The 23,169-nt window shown below is 35.0% G+C and overlaps 1 protein-coding gene across 1 annotated transcript in view; it reads left to right on the top strand.

Annotated features, from left to right (window-relative positions):
* The window catches only part of LOC129146024 (secretory phospholipase A2 receptor-like), a 47,699-nt gene extending 28,841 nt beyond the window's left edge, over positions 1 to 18,858 (top strand). Inside the window, exons 8-11 of the mRNA XM_054696775.1 lie at positions 403 to 530; positions 13,296 to 13,397; positions 13,675 to 13,767; positions 18,759 to 18,858. Of these exons, the coding sequence (XP_054552750.1) occupies positions 403 to 530; positions 13,296 to 13,397; positions 13,675 to 13,767; positions 18,759 to 18,858 (423 nt within the window). The remainder of the gene's footprint in view (positions 1 to 402; positions 531 to 13,295; positions 13,398 to 13,674; positions 13,768 to 18,758) is intronic.
* The last annotated feature ends 4,311 nt before the right edge of the window (positions 18,859 to 23,169 follow it).

Below are 23,169 nucleotides of genomic sequence, written 5' to 3'. Positions count from 1 at the left end.
CAACCAGATAAAACCCCTGCTATTTCTTCTCCTTTCATTACCTATTTCCACTGTGACATGTGTCACTATGTATTGCCTAAGCTAATGAATGTTGTTCTATTTTTTAAGTGTTCTAATTTAAGTGACTATACTTATGAGGTTTATTGATCATTTTTAAAACACCAAGTAAATGACTAAAATATAATGTAGGCCAAAAAAAATTCCTCATGAATAAAGGAGATATATAAATAGTTGACAATCCAACTCTTGTGTAAAGAAACTAAGGCTTATCCATCCACATTTTTTGCATATAATACAACAGATTTTAAAGGGAAGTTGAAAAATTAAAAAAGGTATTTAAGCAATTATGCTCCTCTTCCTCAGGGAAAGTTCTATTTTCATATTCATTTCCTCTCTCTGCAGGATTTTGTAATGCAGTTGTCAAAGTTGCAGTGTGAAATGCGTAAAGAAAAGTTTTTCCTCAGTTTATCCTACAACAGCCAATGGAAAAAATGGGTTTGGTTCGATGCTACAGATTATACCCTGAGCAAGTAAGTCTTTTGCTGTTTTAAAATTCCAGACCAGAAGCTCATATTTTCTTCCAATCCTAAATATTTACTGGGCATCTGTAAACAGAAGTTAGATTATATCCAGATGTAGCCATAACAAATCAACCAAGAAAAGAAAGGATAAAAGTTAAAAAATAAGTGAAAGATAACAGTACTAGGCTAAACTTTTAGCTCATAACTTATTTGAGTTACTCATCAGTGTCACGATTGAAGTTTACCATTCTTCTATGTATTATTAGGTAATTAAATAGATAATCTTGCACAAGATTTCAAGATTATACATCAGAGTTGTCATTTTACCATTAATGTAGCTTTTTACTCCAAAAACATGGACTTCCAAGGAAATTTTCTTGAAACATTTTTCTTCCTCTTGTGATCTCACCCAGTGTTCTTTATATTTGTTGTCCAAAACTATTACTTGTTTTTGTCTTAAGCCACAAACTGCCTGGCTGAAAGCAATGAAGTTTGTTTAGTTGGGAAGGTAGAAGTCAGTACATTTGTTCCTTTAAAAGTTCATTTGTCTTGACGGAGTTAGCTGAAATTTTCTAGGGAAATATTTGTAATTGATGTTGAACAACAATTTGCTGTACTGTATGTGCTATAGAAATTATTAATCAAAATATCAACATAGGGCCTCGCCTGGTGGCGCAGAGGTTGAGCGCTGGGCTGCGAAGCTTCCGGCAGCCTCTGCAGCGCCGGTTAGATCCCCCGCTGCTCCCCGGCCACTGGAGGAGGGTCCCACATGTGCGCAGACCTCTCCTGCCGCCCGCTGCTCCCCTCAGCAGTGTACTTCGGTCCTTCTGCCTGCTCTGCTCCCCGCTCTGGCTCTGGTGAATTCTCTCATCCTCCCGCGCTTCTGACTGTACCCAGTGCTTGTATAAATAAATAAATAAATAAATCTTTAAAAAAAATCAACATAAAGGAAATAAAGTAAACCTCAGTGAAAATGGAAGATATTACATGACCTGAGCCACAGAGATCTTGCCTGGTGACCCTTGGTGTCACCCAAACTTACAGCTTCCACTTCATGATGCTTTTAGTTTGCTTCTTGCTATGCCCATTTCTCTCCTATAAGGATGATATATAAGGAATTAAGCTCAATCCAACAAAATTTCATCTCAGTCCTTACCTCAATTACATCTACAAAGATCTATTTCTAGGTCACATCATATTCTAAGTCTCTGGGGCGGGGGGCACGCATTTTCAGGGGACATTATTCAACCCACTACATACTTTTTCAAAAATATTACTGACCTCATCTCTTTTGATTTCATTAGGCTACCTAGAGTGAGAGGCATAGAATTGCATTCTAAAAAATATTTCTATAGGGCCTCCCTGGTGGCGCAGTGTTAAGCATAGCACTATGGAGCTATCTGCAGCCTCTGCAGCAGGAGCTCCATCTCCAGCCTGCCAGGGAGCTACCCACATGGAACAGCAGACCTCTCTCTGTCTCACCCGCTGCTCCCCTTAGCAGTGTATTTCAGTCAATATACCTGTTCTGTTCCCCACTCTGTCTCTGGTGAATCCTCTCACCCCCCTGGACCTCTGGCCTGTACCCCAGTTCTTGCATGCATAAATAAATAAATCTTTAAAAAATATTTCTATAAATTATAAAATATACTAGAGTTTGGAATCCATTGCACAATGATGATATAGCTCAAATCCATATGTTAATATTCTCACCATAGATACTTCCATGGACTTCCTCATACATTTGAAGTCAGACCATTATTAATTGCATGTGGTGGTGGTGCAGAAGAAATTTCTGACTGTTAGTGATAAAATTAGCCAAATAATTGATTTGAATATTAAAAATAATAATATCTTACTGTGATGTTGGAAAAGAGAAAAACAAAAAATCCCTAACAAGCTTTTTGGAATGTGTCAACATTTGTCTACAGTTAATTATGTATGAAGTTGACTATCTTATTATGAGACCATGCATGTAGTTGTGGCAGAAGATTTTAATGAAGCAATCACGGAATTATCCCCAGTCAATATCTCAATATCAGATGCCCGTATACATACACATTCCATGTTATGATCTATTTCAGACAGTTCATGACTTACAATGATTTTCCTTAAGATTTTCCTTAAGAATTTTATTATGATGCAAAAATCATAGGCATTTGGTAGAAACTGTGCTTTGAATTTTAATCATTTCCTGGCTGATGAGATGTGATATAATACTCATTATGCAGGCAGCAGACGCCAGGTCAGCTCAAGCATCAACATTCATACCCCTCAGACTCAATCATTTTCAGTACAGTAGTCAGCAAATTGCATGCGAAAGTCAACACTTTTTAAAATAGGCTGTGTTGGATGATTTGCAAAACTGTAGGCTAATGTAAGTGCTCTGGCTTATTTAAGGGAGGTGAGGCTAAGATTCCATGTTTAGGAGGTAAGTGGTATTAAATAGGTTTTCAACTGATGATATTTCCTATCCTATCTATTTCCTATTGCTTTGGTGTGAAAAGCTGAGAATGATTTGTATTGTTAATACATTTATGAAACTTAGTGATAATTATGCAGCAAAATAGAATTGATTATGAAGAAATAGATGCTGCTTTGATGAGTTATGTTTTAAGATTATGTCTCCAATAAACAACAAGTCCAATTTACACCTTCATTTCAAACCCCTGTTGCAATGTATACATAAACACATGCCAAATATGTTACAAAAACATGTTCGTAGCAGTCAATATAAAATGAAACTTTCCATTCTATCGTTTATATCTGAAATTCTGATTCACTGTAGTTATCATTTGTGTATGTTTTATGTTTTATGCATGATGCTTTTTCTAAATCCAATTTCTTTGTATGAAATTTCATATCATTTACTGCAAAATATATCACAATATTTCTAAAGTTCAGTTAGTAAGACTCTGGGAAACTGCTGATATATTAATATTCTGGCTTCCTCTCTTCACTTCCACAATTTAATGTGGTGAGTAATTGATAGTGAGTTCAAATGATGGGATTTTGTGAGTGGGTTTCTTGGGTTCCCCTGAGATAGTATTCAACAGACATTCCAATTCTTCAACACATGACGAGTTTATGGAGGAAAGAAGAACAAGGAAAGAGAGAGGCCTACATAGACATTGATGGACAGTCTTAAAAGGCAATAGCTGCATTTTGCCAGGGCAAGGGATGTTCTTCTATAATGTTCTTTGATGGCATTATTGTGGAAAGTAATCCTTTATGGTCAGACTGGGTTGGTCTTCTAAGATGATAATCTTCTCTGTGCCCACCTCTGGCTGATAGTGGTTTCTGACCCTACCTTAGATTCCTGGAAACTCCCACAGCCAGGTTTAGTACAAGATTCATTAATTATCCCTGCCCCCCATCTCTAGTGTTTGTCCTTGTGAGACCTTCCATCCTAGACTTTTCTACTCAATGATTGCATCAATAGCATAGGGTGAGAAGCTAAACTATCTGGATCCATCTCTTGAGTCTGCCACTTTTATGATATTAGTCTTGCCTTAAAAAATTATTTATTATCTATGCATAGAAAACTGGGGTGTAGGCCAGAGGTTGGGGGTGAGAGGATTCACCAGAGACAGAGTGGGGAGCAGAACAGGCCGATCTACTGAAATACACTGCTAAGGGCAGTAACTGATGAGACAGGAAATGTCTGCTGCAACAATATGTGTATTAGCTCCCTGATCGGGCATCAAACTCAGACCAAAGCAGTGATAGCACTGAGACTTATCTCCTATGCCACCAGAGAGGCCCAGATGTTAGTCTTGTTATTCAAACAATTTGTATTTCAGTCTCTCTGTCATCTATAAAATAAGGTGAATAAAAGAACCTACTTCAAAAAGTACTTGCCAAAAAAACACCCTAATGATAAATTTCAGCAAGTAGAAGGTGTCTGCTACGTAGACAAACTCCATGAAGATACTGTCTCACATTTATCCCTTCTTCCTCTTCCCTTACCAAATCTTAACAATGCATTAATGTCAAATCTTCTAGTATAGAAATCTAACCAAAATATGATTTATCCTCTGAGATCTTATGAATATAATCTGCACAGTACCTTCCAATAATCCCAAGTAAAAGGAGTGATTTTCCAACATAAGGTCACAATTAATACTGCAGATTTACTTACAACTCTAGGTGACTGCCTCTCATTTCTAATGGTGCCCTCTCATAGTCATCACATGCCCTCCTCAGGAATTATAGTGCATTTTTCAGAAGAGAGTTAATTATTATTGATGTTTAACAATAATTTTACTGTACTATATTAATAGTAGAATGAGTTTCATATTTATCAAAGGGTTAATGGATAAAAGCCATCTGTAAATCCCAGTGAAAATAGAAGACACTGAAATTGTTGAGGTCGTGGAGATTATCTTAGAATTAAAGACATTGGCATACAAATTACAGGGTTAATATTAAATTTTAAAATACATTAATTACTTGTTTAATTGTGAAGAACTGGGAAAGTTACATTTTTCCTCTTTATAAGACATTAAAATAATACCAATCTTAAAAATAAAAATGCTATTTAAAGCAAATTCAGTACTTAATGGAAATTATTTTCTTTTCTAGGCGTCTTCCTACACTTCAAAATGCTGATAATAAATGCATACATGTGACAAATGGCCGGATAAATGCTGTAGATCGCCAAACTGATGGCTATTGCATCTGTAAGAAGAAAATCTTTTAAGATCTAAAAAATTCATAAGAATGAAAAGAAACTGAACATTTAAGATTTCCCATGGTGATGACTTCAACTATGTGAACTACTGATTTAGCTAAAAATCTATGTTATTAATACATATATTGATGTCCATGTAGTATTCTTTAATTTTACTTCATAATAATTTAACTGTATAGATACAATACCAGATTAGTAACATAAGAACTAATAAAAATAATAAAATGTGAAAGAACATCATTGGGACTAAATGTTATATGAAACCCTCTATGTTGGGACAGAGGTATTTAGTAATTTTAAGATGGTCTAACACTTTCAAAGTAAACCTTGTCAGTGTTGTCACATACATTTTTGAGAAGACCAGGTAATGGTTAAATATGTCTAGAGGGCCATTAGTCATATGGTTACAAAGAGATTGAAAATGAATAGTGTACAGTGCAGTGGAAGAAATGAATAAAATTCACTTCATTCATCAGAAGGATTTTTCCTGCCATTGGTCACAGACTGAGCTTTAAGTCTTGTGACCCACATTTGTATAAATCAAAGAGCTGTGTCTGCTTCTACAGGGCTTGCACACTAGAGGGAGGATTGACAGTAATCACAATAATAAGTACACAATGCAAATAAGAATAATTCTTAAAAAGAGGAAGAATTATCAGATTCAAACAAAAGAATTAGTGAAAATTTCCTGGTATGGTTATATTTATGAAGAGATCTGAGAAATGAATAGCAAAAGACAGCAGGGATTCAGAACAGTATTTTGAAACAAGCAGCAAGAGGAAAGGCCTTATGTTGAAGTGAAGATTGGATCCTGGAGTTCGGTAGTAGGGGTGAAAATAGTCTGATATAATCTTGGGTGAAGGGAAGACAGTAAATATGGAGATTAAACACTGTAAGAAAGACTCTGACATCTTCAAGTTACTCTCAACACTTAAAGTTCCCAAACTGACCCAGGCCAGAAAGAAGCCTAGTGCTCCACCCCATTCACAGTCACACATGGGGCTGCCAGACACTTGGTGATTTGTGCCAGACACAGACCACTGCTGTAGACTTTGAAGATGCAAATAACCTCTAAAATAAATAAGGCAAAATAGAATTTGATTTTAGATGGGAACTTAATAGCACACATTTACAACTTTAAGCATTTAAGAAAATCAAGCTTTTACAGTTTTTCAAAATTGCGGGCCTGATAGTAATGGCAGCAATAAGAAATGACTAAGATACACACATGCACATTTACATATTTATGTAAATTCTAAAATATATACAAATCATATTTAATGATGTATTAGATGTAGTATGTCAGAAAAAAGGTTTCAAGTGTGACTATAGCTTTTGTTTGCTTGTTAAGTTTTTGGTATACTTTCAAATTTGAACATGCCTGAAAAAAGTAGCAGAAAAGATTGATGTATACATTTTACCCAGATTACTAAATGTCAAAATTGTTAAAATACTATCATATTGTAATATCTTCCTCTGTCTGTCCATTTGTCTATCTATCTATCTGTCTGTCTGTCTGTCTGTCTGTCTATCTACCTACCTATCTATCTGAATATCTATTTATCAACCTTCTTACCTGTTTGGTGACAGTATGGGAATGTGTAAATTCATTGCCCCTCAATTATTGAGACGTTAGTACAAAAGTTAGGTGAGGGCCACCCTGGTGGTGCAAGAGGTTAAGCACCGTACTATGAAGCAATCCGCAGCCTCTGCAGCACAAGTTTGAGCCCCGGTCGGCCAGGGAGCTACCCACATGGTGCAGCAGACCTCTCCTTTCTTGCCTGCTTCTCCCCTCAGAAGTGTATTTCAGTCAACCCACCTGTTATGTTCCCCACTCTGTCTCTGGTGAATCCTCTCACCCCCCGCACCTCTGGCTTATACCCCATAAATAAAGCACAAGTTATGTGATGATAGTTACATGATTTTACATGTTATAAAATTTCTTAAACTGTAAGCACACATGTATACACCCAAGCAAATTAATGTATGTAAAACTGGTGAAATCTGAATATACTAATATCAAAGAGCATTGTGCTCCAGTTATGTAAGATATTTCTATTGGAGAAATCAAATACATGATGCAAGGGAGCTCCCTGTATGGTATTATTGTTACTTTCTACTATCTATTTTAACATCAAAATAAAAAGTGAATGAAAAATGGGAAGATGACAGAGACACTGTATTTATTCTGTGATAATGGTTCAACTTTATGCTTCAATTATTTTTCAATATGGGTCATATATTTTATTTAAAAAGGTTAGAAGAAAGGACATGATTGTTGATACTTTTTTTTATTTAGGCTTTTGTATACATATGTCTGTTACATGTTTCTCACTTTCTTATTCCAAGTGCTATTTATCTTGCAAAATCACACTCAAATTTCAGTTTTATAATGAGGTTTTTTTTTCATTTCTTCCAAACATGTCCTTATTTTCTCTGTGACACTGTTCTGGTCCTGAGTGAATTGGGAGGACAGTCATCTTTTACCTCTTTACTAGAAGCAAAAATATCCATGCAGAGCTAGAGTATCTGTAATTTAAATTTTCAGGGTATTTCAGCTGTTGAATAGAGATAAATCAACATACTTTCACAAGAGGTATTGATTGTTTCCTTTGGGAGACATTGAAAAATACTTCAAAAGGAATGTAAACATTTATTTATTTTTTCCACTTTTAACCTTAAATTTTATTGAGGTAATATTAGTTTATAACACTGTGTATGCTGGGTGAGTATAGTTTAACACCTCCGCAAATACATTTTACACACCAAAACCACCAAAGAATTCTAATAAATGGACTGGGCCAATCAATTGACCCCTCCACCTAAACCTCCTACCCCCAAACTCCTGTCCCTCTGGAAAACACAATGGTGTTGTCAGGGTCTAATGTTTTATTTTTATATTATTTATTTATGTATTTATTTGTATTTTATTTATTTTTTTTAACATGGCTGATTTTTATTTACAAACAGAGAAAATGGCTGCTTAACTCACCCTTAGGTCCTCACCACTTCCCTTTGGGATTTGTAGATCCTGGTGTCTTGATGGAGTGGGGGTGGCATCCACAAAGCCTGTATGGAATTAGCTTCACTTTTTGCCATCATTTCCATGGTGTTGAAGATCAAATGTATGGATGCTGGGGTACAGTCTCAGATGAAAATTTTTCTCAGGGTTCCCATTGGAAAGCTTGCAAAATTATATAGTACAGAAATTGTTTCTGGAAAAAATAGGGAGAAAAGGCCTCAACAGATTCCTATTGATGGAACTGTTGAGAGTAAAAATTTCCTACAAAGAATGAATAGACCTGGAAATATACCTGATTTTTACTAAGTTTTCTTTGACATAATACTGATAATTTTTTTTTTTTGCATTTTGTTCTGAATCCACAAAGTTTTCTTGTTTTGAGTGACCAGGATCTACAACAATGTTTTTTTGTTTTGTTTTGTTTTTCCAGCAAAGCTAACCTGTGTTCACATTTTCTCTCCCCTTGATACCAACACAGCATGAAAATAGTGATAGTAATTTTTTTACTACTTATTTCAGAATCTATTTTTGCATAACTTCCATAGGGATTTTGTTTGCTTAAACTAAAACAATTGGACATGAGTGTCATTGTGTGGCTTTGAGTGGAATCTTCCAAGAAGTTGAAACAGAGCTGGACCAAGAAGAGGAGAACCTGTTGCTTTGTCCATAGGTTCCAGAGACCCCCTAAGGGAGGTGAGGAAGCTGCCTCCATGGGCAGGACTGGACAACCCGGAAAAAGAAAAAACCCTGGTATCCCCGAGAAGAGGAAGCCCAGGTGGAGTCTGATGAGACCAACTTTGTTCTTGAAGCCTACATGCACTGTATGTCAAGAGTTTGGTCTGATACTTTATTGAGTATTCCAACAAAGCAGCTAAAATTGCTGTTTAGTTATTCTGCCCTGTGATTTTATGCAAAAATGGGTAATATGGTTTAAAAGTAGATTTGGATTGCAAACTTTTGCTATGCTGTTGAGACAATTTGGGATCAAGATTGAGAGAAACTGTTTTTGCATAAGTTGAATCAGTTTTAATATTTTTCCTGTGATTGGTTATCTTTCCTGTTTTTTTTGGCTAATGACTCCAGATGTTTTTTTTGTTTTGTTTTGTTTTTTGTTTTTGCCTTGGACCGATAAACTATTTCGCAGGAATGGAGGACTTCTGCTTTCCACAGTGAACTATACCTGTAGAGACTGGTTTGCTTTCCAGTGAATGTAAACATTAAATATGACTGCTAGATATTGAAGTTTTGAACACATGTAAATCTTTCCAGTGCTCTAGACTCATACTAGAACAAGCTTTATATAATATGAAAACATAGAAATTTTATAAAATTCAAGTTTTTAGGAAATATATATAGCATTTAGGAAAATTTATAATAAAATAGATCAATAATAATTATATCGGTGTAGATACCCATGTTCCTGCAAAAATGTATCAAATTGTGAATATATGTCTAATATATATGTATTCAGTGCTCTTACCCTGTGATATTGCACTTAAGAGGCTTAATAAGTTCATATTTTATTCCTTAGGTGACTAGAGAGAAATAAAAACATCATAATATAACATTGATTTGAACATAGAGTAAAATGTCATACATTGTTTTATTTAATAGCTACTTGGAGCTCATCAAACTAGTAATTTTAAACATCTTTATCATTTGTTTTAAAATGATGCAGTGTTTTTTTTTTTTTCCCTGAAGTAGCAAATGGAACTGTCTTAGAGGTCTAAGTATCCAAAATAGTCCCACCCTTTTAAGAAAGAAGATCCTGTTATGGCTTCATTTAACCTGCCCTGACACTCTAGCTACAGGACAAGCCAGAGCTTTCCCACAGTGTTACACTGGATTCAGGTGTCAGGAGATGGGATCTTTAATAACTTAGGAAGGAAACACTGCTCATCACATCTCTGTTCTCAACTTTCCTTAGACAAAGGCAGGTGAGGGTGATTTACATTCTATAAATGAATGGCCAAAAAAAAAAGTTGAAAAAACATAAAAAAGATGAATCACAGGATAATTTTCTTATTAAAAGAGAACAATCACTCTAGAGTGCAACCTCAATGGCTACATTTGATGGCAGGTATTTAGTTTACAAAATCTAAGGTGCCCTGAGTTGCAGGAGCAAAAGTGAATATATGAATCTTTGTGTCTCTGAGCTGCAGGGTTCGGATTCAATTGTTTAATTGGTTCTCTTTCTACCAGGGCTTTATAAACTTCCTCTCAGTTTTTGACAGGGTCACATTTACTCAACACCTGGTGATGGAGGTGCTATTTTCCTTTCTATAATGTGTTAAGTGTCTGAGCGTTTTTGTGGGTGTTTTTCCTTTGCATTTAACTTTAGATATGACGTCAGTCATTCACATTTCATAGTGAAGCCAAGCTCCGGATGTGAAATGTGAGAGAAGGAAAGAAAGAAAACAGAATAATAATTATTCTTCTCCATCCAGTTTACCCCAGTTGGCCCAAGGGATGAAAGTGTCTGTGTGTCCACACAGATGTGATCCATGCACACGCGCACACATGCGCACATACACACACACATACACACACTCTCTCTCCTTTTTTCACATTATCATCATCAGTCTCACAATGTAGGGAAAGGGGAAGGATGTAAAATGAAAGCCATTATATTTATAACAGTTTTCTTAGGGAGAGTTCAGGGCTATTTTGAGAAAAAAGGAACCACTTACATTTAAACACCTCAGCATCATTTCCCACCTCTCTAACACAATGAATTGTATCAATGTGTATTTTATCTTATTGTAATAGGTATTATATAAATTTTAAACTGAAATATTGTATTTTATATAATTTAAGTCTCTGCTTGAAGCATAAATATAAAAAATTATAAAACACCTGATTTGAATGTATTTTATAAAACAATTTGAGCCTCTCACTTTGAAGTCATGGATCACAGTGATTGCTTCCAGATTTTGCCAAAAGAAAACTTACTTAAGATGTGGGGACTGCACCTGAGAGGAGAGAGCATGCATGTACAAAAAGGAAGAATGATGTAATATATATATATATATATAATAAAATTATAAAAAAGAAGTAATTCCATCTACATTAATAGAAATAAAGCAAAAAGTATCATTCAAAATAAAATGATGTGGGGACTAGACTCAGGACTTTTTTTTTTACTTTGATGTTCTTGCTCCTACTACAGGAGCTTTTGCTCTTTTTCCACTGATCAACCCAGAGAGAACACCTTTCCTAAATGTCATGTGTCATATGCTATAAAACTTTTATGATAAAGTCACTAACATTTCTTAGTAAACTTGGGCTGGTGATTTTATTTTGATCCTAATTGTATGTTACAAGCACTAAGAATACAGATAGGCTGCACATGATTTGGTTTCACATTTTCACCAAAAATGTGCTCATGTGGAGTAAAGAAAACTTCGTTTCTTTCTTAAGGTATAAGGACAATATGTATCAAACTAAAACAATTTTATTTTTCAGTAAGGTGAAAATTAGGAGTAGCAACATTATTCATATGATGATAGATGCAGATTACAAAATACCATTTTTCAAAATATGTATGTTACATGAATTATTCTTTTGGGGGATTTATGCTTTTTTGGTCAAAAGTCTATTTTGTTTCCAAAGCTAAACTTGAATATTCATTAAAAATTCACATTATAAAAGAGGTTGGCAGTAAAATCAATGATTCTTCTTCTGTTTGTTCTTTGCTACTTTACTAAGGAGCTACTGATACTATTTCTGATTTCTATATGTTTATTGTTTTCTGCTGTAAAGGTATAAAGAGGTGTTATTATTTTCCAGCCCAGCATGAATCTTGGAAGTCATTTATCTCAGGAATTCAAGGTTCCGAAATCTTTTTCACCTCATCATTTGGGTTCCATTAGATTATTTAATTAGCTTAATAATATTATTATTGATCTGTCTTCCTGTATGGACTATAGCCACTTTCAAAGCCCTGAAGGGAAGGGAACACTGGGGAGGCAAGTGTTGAAAGAAGGTTTGAAGGTCAATGTGAATGAGACACTGAGTGTCGGCTCAGGCCAGCTGAGGCTGTGCTAGAGCACATGCGTGTGTGTGTGTGTGTGTGTGTGTGCATGGAGCAATAGCGGGAGATCACAGTACTTCTAAATTTTTTTATCCCTGACTTCCCTAGCTGAGTTACAGAGGCAGGGATCACAGCACAGAATAAGACATGGAAATGCCAAACACTCTGTGCTAAGAAAATGAATATTCACAAAATATACAAATGTGGCAAAAAGGCTTGATTTAAAATTAATTGCATGTGTTTATGGAGATACACTACCAACTTTCAAATGTAAGTCTTCTTGACAATTTTTCATGCCTTTGGTTTTTCACCAATAATGAGTTTATTTATATATCTTCATTATTAAGTCAGTTTCAGAAATAAATCTAAACTATGTTTAAGTGCTTTAGCCATGTAAGAAATGACTGTTTCTTATTAAGGAAATTTTTATGATGTGGAACTTTATTACATTAATTACATATTTAGATTTCCCCATGTTTCTCCTGTTTCCCAAATATTTTTTAAGACTTATTTATTTATGCATACAAGAACTGGGGTACAGGCCAGAGGTGTAGGAGGTGAACGGATTCACCATGGACAGAGTGGGGAGCAGAATAGGCAGATAGACTGAAACACACTGCTGAGGGGAGCAGCGGGTGAAACAGGAGAGGTTTCCTGTGCCCTGTGGGTATCTCCTTGGCTGGCCAAGGCTCGCACTTGTGCTGCAGAGGCTGGAGATAGCTTCTCTGTGCAGTACTTAACTACTTGCGTCACCAGGGTGGCCCCAAAATATTTTTTAAAAATTATTTTGATCTTTAGTCATTAAAACAAAGAAACTGATGCTGACCTTTTACCATAAACAAAGGAAGGCGTTGGCAGTTACAGTGACAACTTCCTGTATTGTGGTGCCAGAACATTCAGATGCTCGTGATTTTGCTGCTTCTGGTTCAGACTGTCCATCCATTCTCACCAGTACATAGGTGATATAAGAACATTGTTTGAATGCACAGTTTCCCTTTTTCTTTTACATTTTTCCTTCACAAACTCAAGATTGCTCAGCCTCGAGCTCAGTCCATGGCATGACCTCGATCTTCTGGAACAAGCACATGTGAGTCTTCCCTGCATGGAGTGGGGCATCTCTCCTCATGGCAGGTATGTTTAATCCAAAACAAAAAATAATAATTGGTAAATCATATTAATGGCATGCATTTGGCAAAAAGAAAGTGTGTATACTCTCACAGAAGAATAGATTTTTGTTTTCAGTTTCCTATGCATTGTCTTCATATTTTTAATGTTTCATTGGGAAGATGATGGGGTTTCCAAACCAAACCCTTTTTTTTTCAATTCTCTTGTGCTAGTTTCTGTCTTTGAGATCCTTGGCTCCTATTTCTTTCCTTGAAGTCATTACCCTACCTCTCTTTCTTTATAGGTTTTTGTACCACTCCATGGAGGTGGATTTCTGGGATCTTAGCAGTATTGTGTCTTTTGTTGATGGCTATTCTGGGAATTGTGTTGAAAAACTGTAAGTTTTCCTGGTCAAGTTTATATAAAATTCAGAGCACTGATGAATTCATTTAATAAAGCTTTCATTTACTAATGTGAAGTATTTTATTGTTTCACAAACTTGTATCTAATAGTTAATTTCTTATCATTTCTGATAGTATTTCCTAAAGCAGTTATTGAACCAACACGTTCTCCAGGAACCACCCCCATATCCCAGGAAGGTAAATTACATACTTTGTAAATTGGGGTTGATAGAGGATGAAATATGTAGTTTCCTGTTTTTCTCACACAGAATCATGATGGAAAATTGCGATCTTGTTATGCAAGTTGAGATATTAATTGCAGGATTGTCTCATTTCCTTGTCTTCCATTGTAAGAATTATTAAATTACTTGAATATGCATCATTTGTGTATTTAAATAAGGAAAATATTAAGGTGAAATAACCTAGTTTTTCCTACATGAGCAATCATACTCAAGCAATAAATAAATAATAAGTTCTATTATATATCCCAGTTAATTCTAATTGCTTAATTGTGTTTGCTCATAACCCATGAATTTATATCTATACCTTTGCTTCTGCTTCTCCCATGACTCAGAATGTAGTACACAGATTTCAGCATTTCAATGCACAATTTTTAATGTATTTTACCTAGTGAGCTTTCAAAGTTGTCTCAATATCTTCTGTGATTATTTCTCACTTTATTTTATTCTTTTTTCCTTCAATTTGTTTCTACTTGGGGATATAATTGAAACAGAATATTGTGTACATTTAAGACTCAACAGAAAAAACTTTTTAACTGCCTCTTGACCATCCAAGTTTATGTTCAGATAGATGTTCAAAGAATTTCCTCTTCTTTTTTCTTTTTTTTTTTTTAGCAACAATTTATTTAGGTACTTCTTGGGGCTGAAGTGGGCAATAGGTGTCCCCCTTAAGAATGGTATTACAAGTATGTACTTCTAGAATTTGTAAAATGTTTCTAATTGTGTCGGATCACAAGAATTTCATATATTTGAAATGTTTAAAATTTATGAATTTGTGCACTTACACTTGACATTATGAAGCATCAAGATAAATATTATAATGGATGTTCAACACTGAATTTAGTTTTTTAGAAAATTTTAGGGAAAAAACAATATTTTTATAGAAGTAAAGAGTATTAAAAAATCAGAATCTCCAATAACAAGAGTTATGCTATATATTTTTTTCTTAGACTCCTACTGGTGTTCTTGCCAGGAAAGATGGATCCTGTACAGCTGCAACTGTTACTTCATTTCCAGTGAAAAGAAAACTTGGCAAGAAAGCAGGGATTTCTGTGTTTCTAAGAACTCCATACTTCTTCAGATGTACAGCAGAAATGAATTGGCATGTATTTAATTCTGGTTTCCTACATATTTTTTGACCTAGGAATGTGTGCTATTTAAGTAAGCTGAATTGGATTCAATCTTTAATCAGATAATGAAGAATTTTTTTTGAACTAATGACTTCTTAACAGTCTTTAACTTAATCATTATAAAACCTATACAATTTTATCAAGGGATTTGATAAATCAGAGTTTTACTGTGAAAAAACTGGAAGAGAAATGTCAGATAAAGTACAAGAGATATTTTAGAGAGAATTCAAAGAGAATCTAATATATGAGTATTTTTCTAAAAAACTAAATAGCTGAATCTCAGTGCTTTCATTAATTGTATAATTTATTTCGTCATTCTGTGTATTTTGTCATCATTATGGGATATGCAATGAAAATGAAATGTATGCTCATAAAAATTACCCGGTTCTAAAGAAAAAGTGAAATGTTTCTCTAGCTGTATGCAGAATTTGTACTGAATATAGGTTCAGAAGATTTTACCCACAAAATCTATTCCCTAAGCTTCTGATGTAGAGTCAAATTTGCATGACGGACTCCTGTGAAGTAAAATTCTAACTCCCTTTATAATATGCTATATAATACATAGTAATATATATGATAGTCTTCATTCTGTGAAGACCTGAGTTTTTTATGTTATTTTCCCCCATAAGTAGATAGGGTTGATATTTGAGGAAAAATAGGCTTGTGATCACCCCCTAAACTAAGCATTAAAAACGTTTTTATGTGTGTATGATTGAAGGGCTGAAATCGATGTTGGACACTAAGTTTAAAAAACTAAGTTAAAAAACTAAGTTTAAAACACTAAGTTAAAAAAAAAAATTCTTCCAGAGTAGATTTAAATTATGCTAATTGTTATTTTTTTTCTGTCTCTAAGCACCACTTTATGAAATTCAGTAGAAAATTCTTCTGGATTGGAGCCACCTACAGTGAAAAACAACAAACCTGGGTGTGGCTGAATGGCTCTGCTCTCTCTCAAGATCTGTAAGTTTCACTGGGTGGGGGGGGTAAGGGGAGAGGGAACAACTAGGGTCAAAATAAGGGGGGGGGTTGCAATTTTATGGGGAAATAACCAAAATGATAATGCATACATTGTGCAAAAATGAAAAACGATTTAAGAATTGTATAAAATAGGGCCTCTCCGGTGGCGCAGTGGTTGAGCGCTGGGTTGCGAGGCTGCCCGCAGCCTTTGCAGCGCCGGTTCGATCCCTGGCTGGAGGATCGAACTAAAAAACTTAGTTTTTTAACTTAGTTCGATCCCCGGAGGAGGGTCCCACGTGGCGCGCAGACCTCTCCTGCCACCCGCTGCTCCCCTCAGCAGTGTACTTCGGTCCTTCTGCCTGGTCTGCTCCCCGCTCTGGCTCTGGTGAATTCTCTCACCCTCCCGCGCTTCTGACTGTACCCAGTCAATTAACATGGAAAACCCAGTCAATTAACATGAAATTTGTGTACTTGTGGCCATGAAAGAACTTGTGAGATAGGCTTTTTTGCTTTGATGGGTGTGGGTGGAGGCACAAATGTTATATTCACTGGAACCATCCAGTGAAAACAATGTCCATGATAACATTTTTTTGCTGGTGGTCAATAGGCTTAGCCTACATCCCCCTTTGAAAAGTTCTATTATTTAATAAAAACCCATCAATGAACATTCTCATTTCATTTTCCCATATGTTAATATTTTATTTGTCATTACAGATTGTCATCCCATAAAATTTCAAGTTCAAAGAACTGCATAGTATACAACCCAAATCTTGGTATTCAGGATCAATCTTGCATATGGACAAACTTCTGTATCTGTAAGCAAGAACTTATGTAGGTGTTTCTTGGGACAGAAGTGGACTATGAAGTTTCATCTTAAGAATGGTATTACAATTATGTACTTCTAAAATCTGTAAAATGTTTCTAATTGGGTCTGATTGTATGTATGAGTTTGACATATTTGAAATGTTTTAAAATTGATAAATTTGTGCTCCTATACTTAAAATTATAAAGCATCAAGATTAATATTGTAATGGATATTTCGATAAATGCATGTTCAACATTGAATTGAGTATGCTTTATTATATAATTTTATACAATCTCTCCGTAGAAATTTAAATAAAAAAGATTCACATTAAATGATATATATCAACATCACTTCAGTCTTTTGTATGCATACTAAATTTGGAAGAGACATTTTGTTTCCTGTTTCTTGAAATTAGGTCTTTCTGGATATCTGTATATTTATGTTTGATAATTGACAATTTTCTATTATGTGCCTTGGTGTATGACCTTTGCATTTAGATTGCTAGGTATTCTATTATTTTCATGAAATTGTATAGTTAGTTCTTGCTTAGTCGTTGTGATTGCAATGCTAAATGAACTTCACCCGCTGACATCTTTACAGACTACACACCCATCTCCAAGCTACTGAGCTCAGACACTTAGGACTACAACTCCCAGCATTCCTTGAATCTGGCTTCCTTTACAGGGTCCACTTGGAACTTGGGGAGAGTTAAGCAGACATATTTGCCTTAAAACCTAAGCAAACATGGGCCTCCCTGGTGGCGCAGGTTGAGCGCTGGGCTGCGAAGCTGCCTGCAGCCTCTGCAAGGCCAGTTTGATCCCTGGCCATTGGCGAGGGTCCCACATGGCGCGCAGACCTCAGGAGTGTACCTCTGTCCTTCTGCCTGTTCTACTCCCTGCTCTGGCTCCGGTGAATTCTCTCACCCTCCCGCTCTTCTGACTGTACGCAGTGCTTCTATAAATAATAAATTAATTAATAAAAAAAAAAACACTGAAAATGCGAGCTGTCACTCTTTTGCTTTTCCAGATTTGACTTACACCCTGGCGTCTCACCTCAGTTGATACTTTTGGTAGGAAATATCGGCGGGGGGGGGAGGGGGGCAGGGATTGGGGTCAAAATAAAGGGGTTGCAATTGTTTGGGGAATATAAAAACAAAATAAAATAAAAAAGAAATATCCAGTTGATCTCTCTCCCTCTCCCTATCCCTTTTTCTATCCCCTTGTAAATAAAACATTTTAAACGTTCTCTGTGGTTTCTGCTTTTCAGTCTCATCCCATGTCCTAAAACATAAGGGTGAAGACATACGCAGGTCACCCACATAGCCCTGGGGTTGTCCACCTCTAACAACTTGGTGCCCAATAGTAGGGATATCATACATCACACATAGGGCCCCTCCTTGTGTTGGTCACTGCAAGTTCATTAAGATTGTGTGACTTGCAGTGGAATTTTTCTGTCTCTGATTTGAAGAACTTGTTTTTACTTCAGTAAATTTCTCTCTGTGTTGATCTAGATAGGGGTTCAATCATTAGTTTAAGCAGTTCTTCATACTTTTCTTTAAATATTGATGTATGTAATCTTGTAAGGTCTGGTACATGGAAGAATATTTTGGTGTTGTGGAAAGTCCTGTGGGCATATGTTGGGACTGAGTTTCAAACTTCAGTTAGGATTCAATACTTCATTTTCAAAGTCCTTGGATATTGAATTTAAAGAAGGACTTTTGATTCTTGATAAAATAACCAAGGATTTAATTCACAGATTGCAGGACAAGTAATCCTTTTCTATTCTTCCTAATATTTAGCTCTTAGTTTCTTTTTTAATGTGATAAAACTTTTATAATAAAGATAGTTATTTTGCAGATGGACTGAGAGTTCACGCTTATATCCAGAAATGCTTCAAGGTCAGTTTTTGGCTGTTGGCAAAAATAAGGACAGTGAACTAACTAAGAAGATGTGGTAACTTGATTACAGTTCAAAATTCCTTGTGGTACCTAGGGACAATTTAATATTTGAATGTCAGCTTGCAATTTAGACAGTTATTTCTGTGCCTGTTTCTGTTTGATGGGACTCTGGATGAAACTTCTCATTGAGGGCCTCCCCTGTGGCGCGCTGGGCTGTGAAGCTGCCCGCAACCTCTGCAGTACAGGTTGGATCCCCGGCAACCAGGCGAAGGTCCCACAGGGCGCGCAGACCTCTCCTGCCATGCCCACTGTTTCCCTCAGTGTACTTCCTCAGTCTGCCTGTTCTGCTCCCTGCTCTGGCTCTGGTGAATTCTCTCACCCTCCCGCACTTCTGACTGTGCCCAGTGCTTGTATAAATAAATAAATCTTTAAAAAGAAAAAAATAAAGTTTTAAAAAAATTAGAAACTTTTCATTGAGCTCTCCTGAAACCACTTTCAGGACACAAATATCAGCAGCTTAACCAGAGTTGAAAATAAATAAATAAATAAATACATAATACATACATATATATTTTTCACCAGAGTTGACATATATATATATATATATATATATATATATATATATATATATATGTCTCCATGTAAATATGAATGTCGGGGAGCTTGTTCCTGGAGGTTTCATGGCTCCCACTGCTAAAATGAATTCTCTTTCTCCTGCTGGCTCATTTTATTTGCCTTTATTTAAACACAGGTTACTTGAAATAATCTTTGGAAACTTACAGTTTCATTCCATTTCATAAATTGGAAATCATTTTAATATTTAAATACACTTTCTAATTTCATAATTTTTTATACCTTTTGAACTTTGAAAATATAAATTCTAGTACTTGGAAATCTCTCTTTAAAGAAAGTAGATAGAAATTTTTTTTCAAACTTTTGGGTCAATCTGTTGAACTCTTCAGCTCTGGCACTATTATTAAAAAGTAGACTTAGATAATAGATGAATGGTTTGTTTTACAAATAACTTATTTACAAAAACAGATGTGACACAAATTTGGGAACTTTCTGGTTTCTTCTGCTATGGATTTCTACTTTCATGCCATTGGATAAAAAAAGAAATAAAGTTACTTGTTTGATATCAGTATCTTTAATGTGTTAATAATAGTTTTGGGACTCCCTGGTGGCGCAGGCTGTTGAGCACCACACCGTGAAGCTGTTTATAGCCTCTGCAGTGTGGGGCTTATCCCTGCTGGCTGGCGACAATCCCACACGGTGCGGTAGACCTCTCTTGTTTTGCCCGCTGCTCCCCTCAGCAATGTATTTTGTCAGTCTGCCTGTTCTGTTCCCCGTGCTCTCTCTGGTGAATCCTTTCACCCTTCCACACATCTGGCCTGTACCCTGGTTCTTGTATAAAAATAAATAAATCTTCAAAAAAAAAAGAGTAGTTTTATTACATATCTTACCTTCAATCTAAAAATTAAAAAATCAAATAAAACCACACAAATCCTGCTCTCTCAGTATCTCTAGAGATACAGCTGCCTCAACCTTCAAATCATATGCAGGACATAATACATGAAAAACCTTATTTGCAATGGTGAAAAACTGATGAAGTATTTGGAAATATACTTAACAAAGGCTGTTCATAATGTTTATGAAAAATATGTGAAAGGTTTCAGAAAGATAAAACAGTTGAGTTTAGAAAGGTAAAGACATCTGTTTTTGGATGAGACCATAGCTTAAGTTAATTTATATCTGTGAAGTGATCCCAATAAACATCCAATGACTGATGGGACTGAACTAATTGACATTGAAGTTCATGTGAAAGCAGTCAATGGACTATGTAGATTACACAAGCTGAGCTCTGAGGAATGACTGTCTACTAATATTGAATCAAATTTCAAATTTCCCCATTTATAACACTTTTCTGGCTAGTAACAAGAAATAGACAGACTAATGGAATAGAATTAAAAGGCCAAAAGTAGTCTCAACTACATAAAGAAATTCTATATGAAAAGACACTACTGTCAAACATGGGCTTCTTAATAGATATTCTGTCACACATCTGTATAGTCACTTGTAAAGGTTAAAATTGGATATATTCCTCATATGTAGGAAATAACTTCAAATGGCTCATGGATCTTATAATATTAAAGGAATATGCATAGATATGTGAAGAAAATCACAATCATTACTTTCTGGAGAAAGAATTCTTAAATTATCCTAAAAAATAAATATAATGACTGTAAAGATAGGAAGATCTGGCATAGCAGAAAACACCTAAAGCAAGGTCAAAATACACATGAAAACTTGGAAAAATATCTTCAACATACATTACAGATAAGATGAAAGAATGATTAAAACCTGAGGGGAAAAAAATCAAAATTCTTTTTAAAAATGGTCAAATCCCTGTGGAAAGTTAATTTGAAAAGTAAAATGGCAATGAAATTCCAATTCTCATCTCTCAGTTAGGCAAACATTTATAAAGCTGATGAAGTTTGAGGAGAAAACACATTTTTATATGTTGCAGGGGGGAATGCTAAATGGTACACCATCATGGAGGGAATTTTCTTCCATCTCCTTCCTTTCCCTGCCCTCCCATGCCCACTGCTCCCTGACTCGTATTTTCTCTTCTCTTCTACTAGATTCCTTTCGCCTGGCCTCCCTGGTGTGCAAGGGTTAAGGACACAGTGCTATCATTTTTTTTTTTTTTGCTTTATGCCAATGAGGTAACTCTTGAAAAAGGACAGCTCTTGATGTAATTGCAACTTAAATCTGCATTTATGAGAAATATTTTATGAAAAATGGTGCTGACATTTGTGTCCATTTAGATATCATTTTCTGTGCAATAGCTATTAAGTCTTTAATGATTTTTAAAAAAATAAATATAGTGACAATACACATGTATACACAAATATATACAAATACATATACACACACAAACATAAATACACACACATATTGACTTAATCCATATATATAACCAAAAGCTGAAATTTGGAACTGTCATATAAAAAGAATTACTAAGGCATTTGATGAAGGAAGTAAAATTTAGTACTACAGGGCACAGGTTTAATAAGTTAAAAATTAACTCTGTGTCACAAATTGATAGTCTAAAATGTATCACTATTTTGGCTATCTGCAGTGGTGAATTGGAAAAATTGAATGGTAATAGGTCATTAGCTAGCAACATATAGCATATGATTGCTGAAAACAAAGGAAGAAAACATGAACACAATAATAAGCATTGAAATTGTTAGAAAAAGAATTAGAATTCTAATGATAAAATAAAAGGTCCATGTAATATTTCATATGGACTTTATTTAAATTATAAGAAAAATTTGCTGCTATCCAATTCAAATATTGTAGAACCTCTAAATAGAGGTGATGTCTCCAATTTATTTTGTGCAAATCACAAATATTTACCAACAATTGATAATTAGAGGGCCTCCAATTGCAAGTTGATCCATTTGTGAATGAAAATGCAAAAGAGACTATCAGAAAATCCTCTCAAAATTTCTTTGATAAAATTTGGCAAACATATATAAAATAGTAAGAGTTAACGCTTGCCTCTTTCCAGGATATTATATATACTCTCCCAAAAGATCAGATATTTTCTTCAAAATTTCAGGTAATTATAATTTCCCAGATATTTATTCTATGTCTCAATATCTTTTTTTTTAAATAATTTTGAGGGAAATGAGATTGAAGGAAACTAAAGGCATATACATTTGAAGACAGAAGATTTAAATGTGTGGGATATATATATATAGCTACAAATTATACATTTGCATATAGAACTTTCAAGATCTATACCTATAATTTATGTCTCTCCTTGAAAAGACAGTAAAATATGACTTACAGATAGGGAAAGAGGACATAGAGAAAACGACAAGAGAAAAATATTTAAAAGGAGATGATAGGAGGCAAATTAAGTGTGCGTGAGCTTAAGAAGCTATTTTGGATATTTTTAAAATTAATTGTATTATTATTTTACTGTATTTTCAATTTTTTAAGTTTTTTAAACTAGAATTGCCTGTAATGTATTAAAATTTAAGAAAATTAATACTAATGAACAGTTCAATTTTCCAATGTATGTAGTTACCATTAGATTTTTGTGGAAAAATTTTATACTAATAACTAAGCAAACAGAAGAATCTCAAAGGAACAAAATTTTATATTTGCTGTAGTGGGGAGTGAACATTCCTTCTCCAGAGGCATCTTGTCTCCATCACAGTCCTCAAATCAGGAATTTCTGGCTTCTATGGATTTGATGTTTGTTCCTCAAACATCACTATTTGTCACTTTTACCTTAACTATCAGGTCACGTGTGGTCCCCAGCTATCCACGCTACACCCACAAATCATGGCAGT

Source organism: Talpa occidentalis, unplaced genomic scaffold, assembly GCF_014898055.3.
Source record: "Talpa occidentalis isolate TD23 unplaced genomic scaffold, MPIMG_talOcc4v2.1 talOcc4.16, whole genome shotgun sequence".
In the NCBI taxonomy this organism is placed as follows: Eukaryota; Metazoa; Chordata; class Mammalia; order Eulipotyphla; family Talpidae; genus Talpa; species Talpa occidentalis.
The sequence above is the reverse complement of the archived record's forward strand: the minus strand, read 5'-3'. Positions and strand labels throughout refer to the sequence as shown.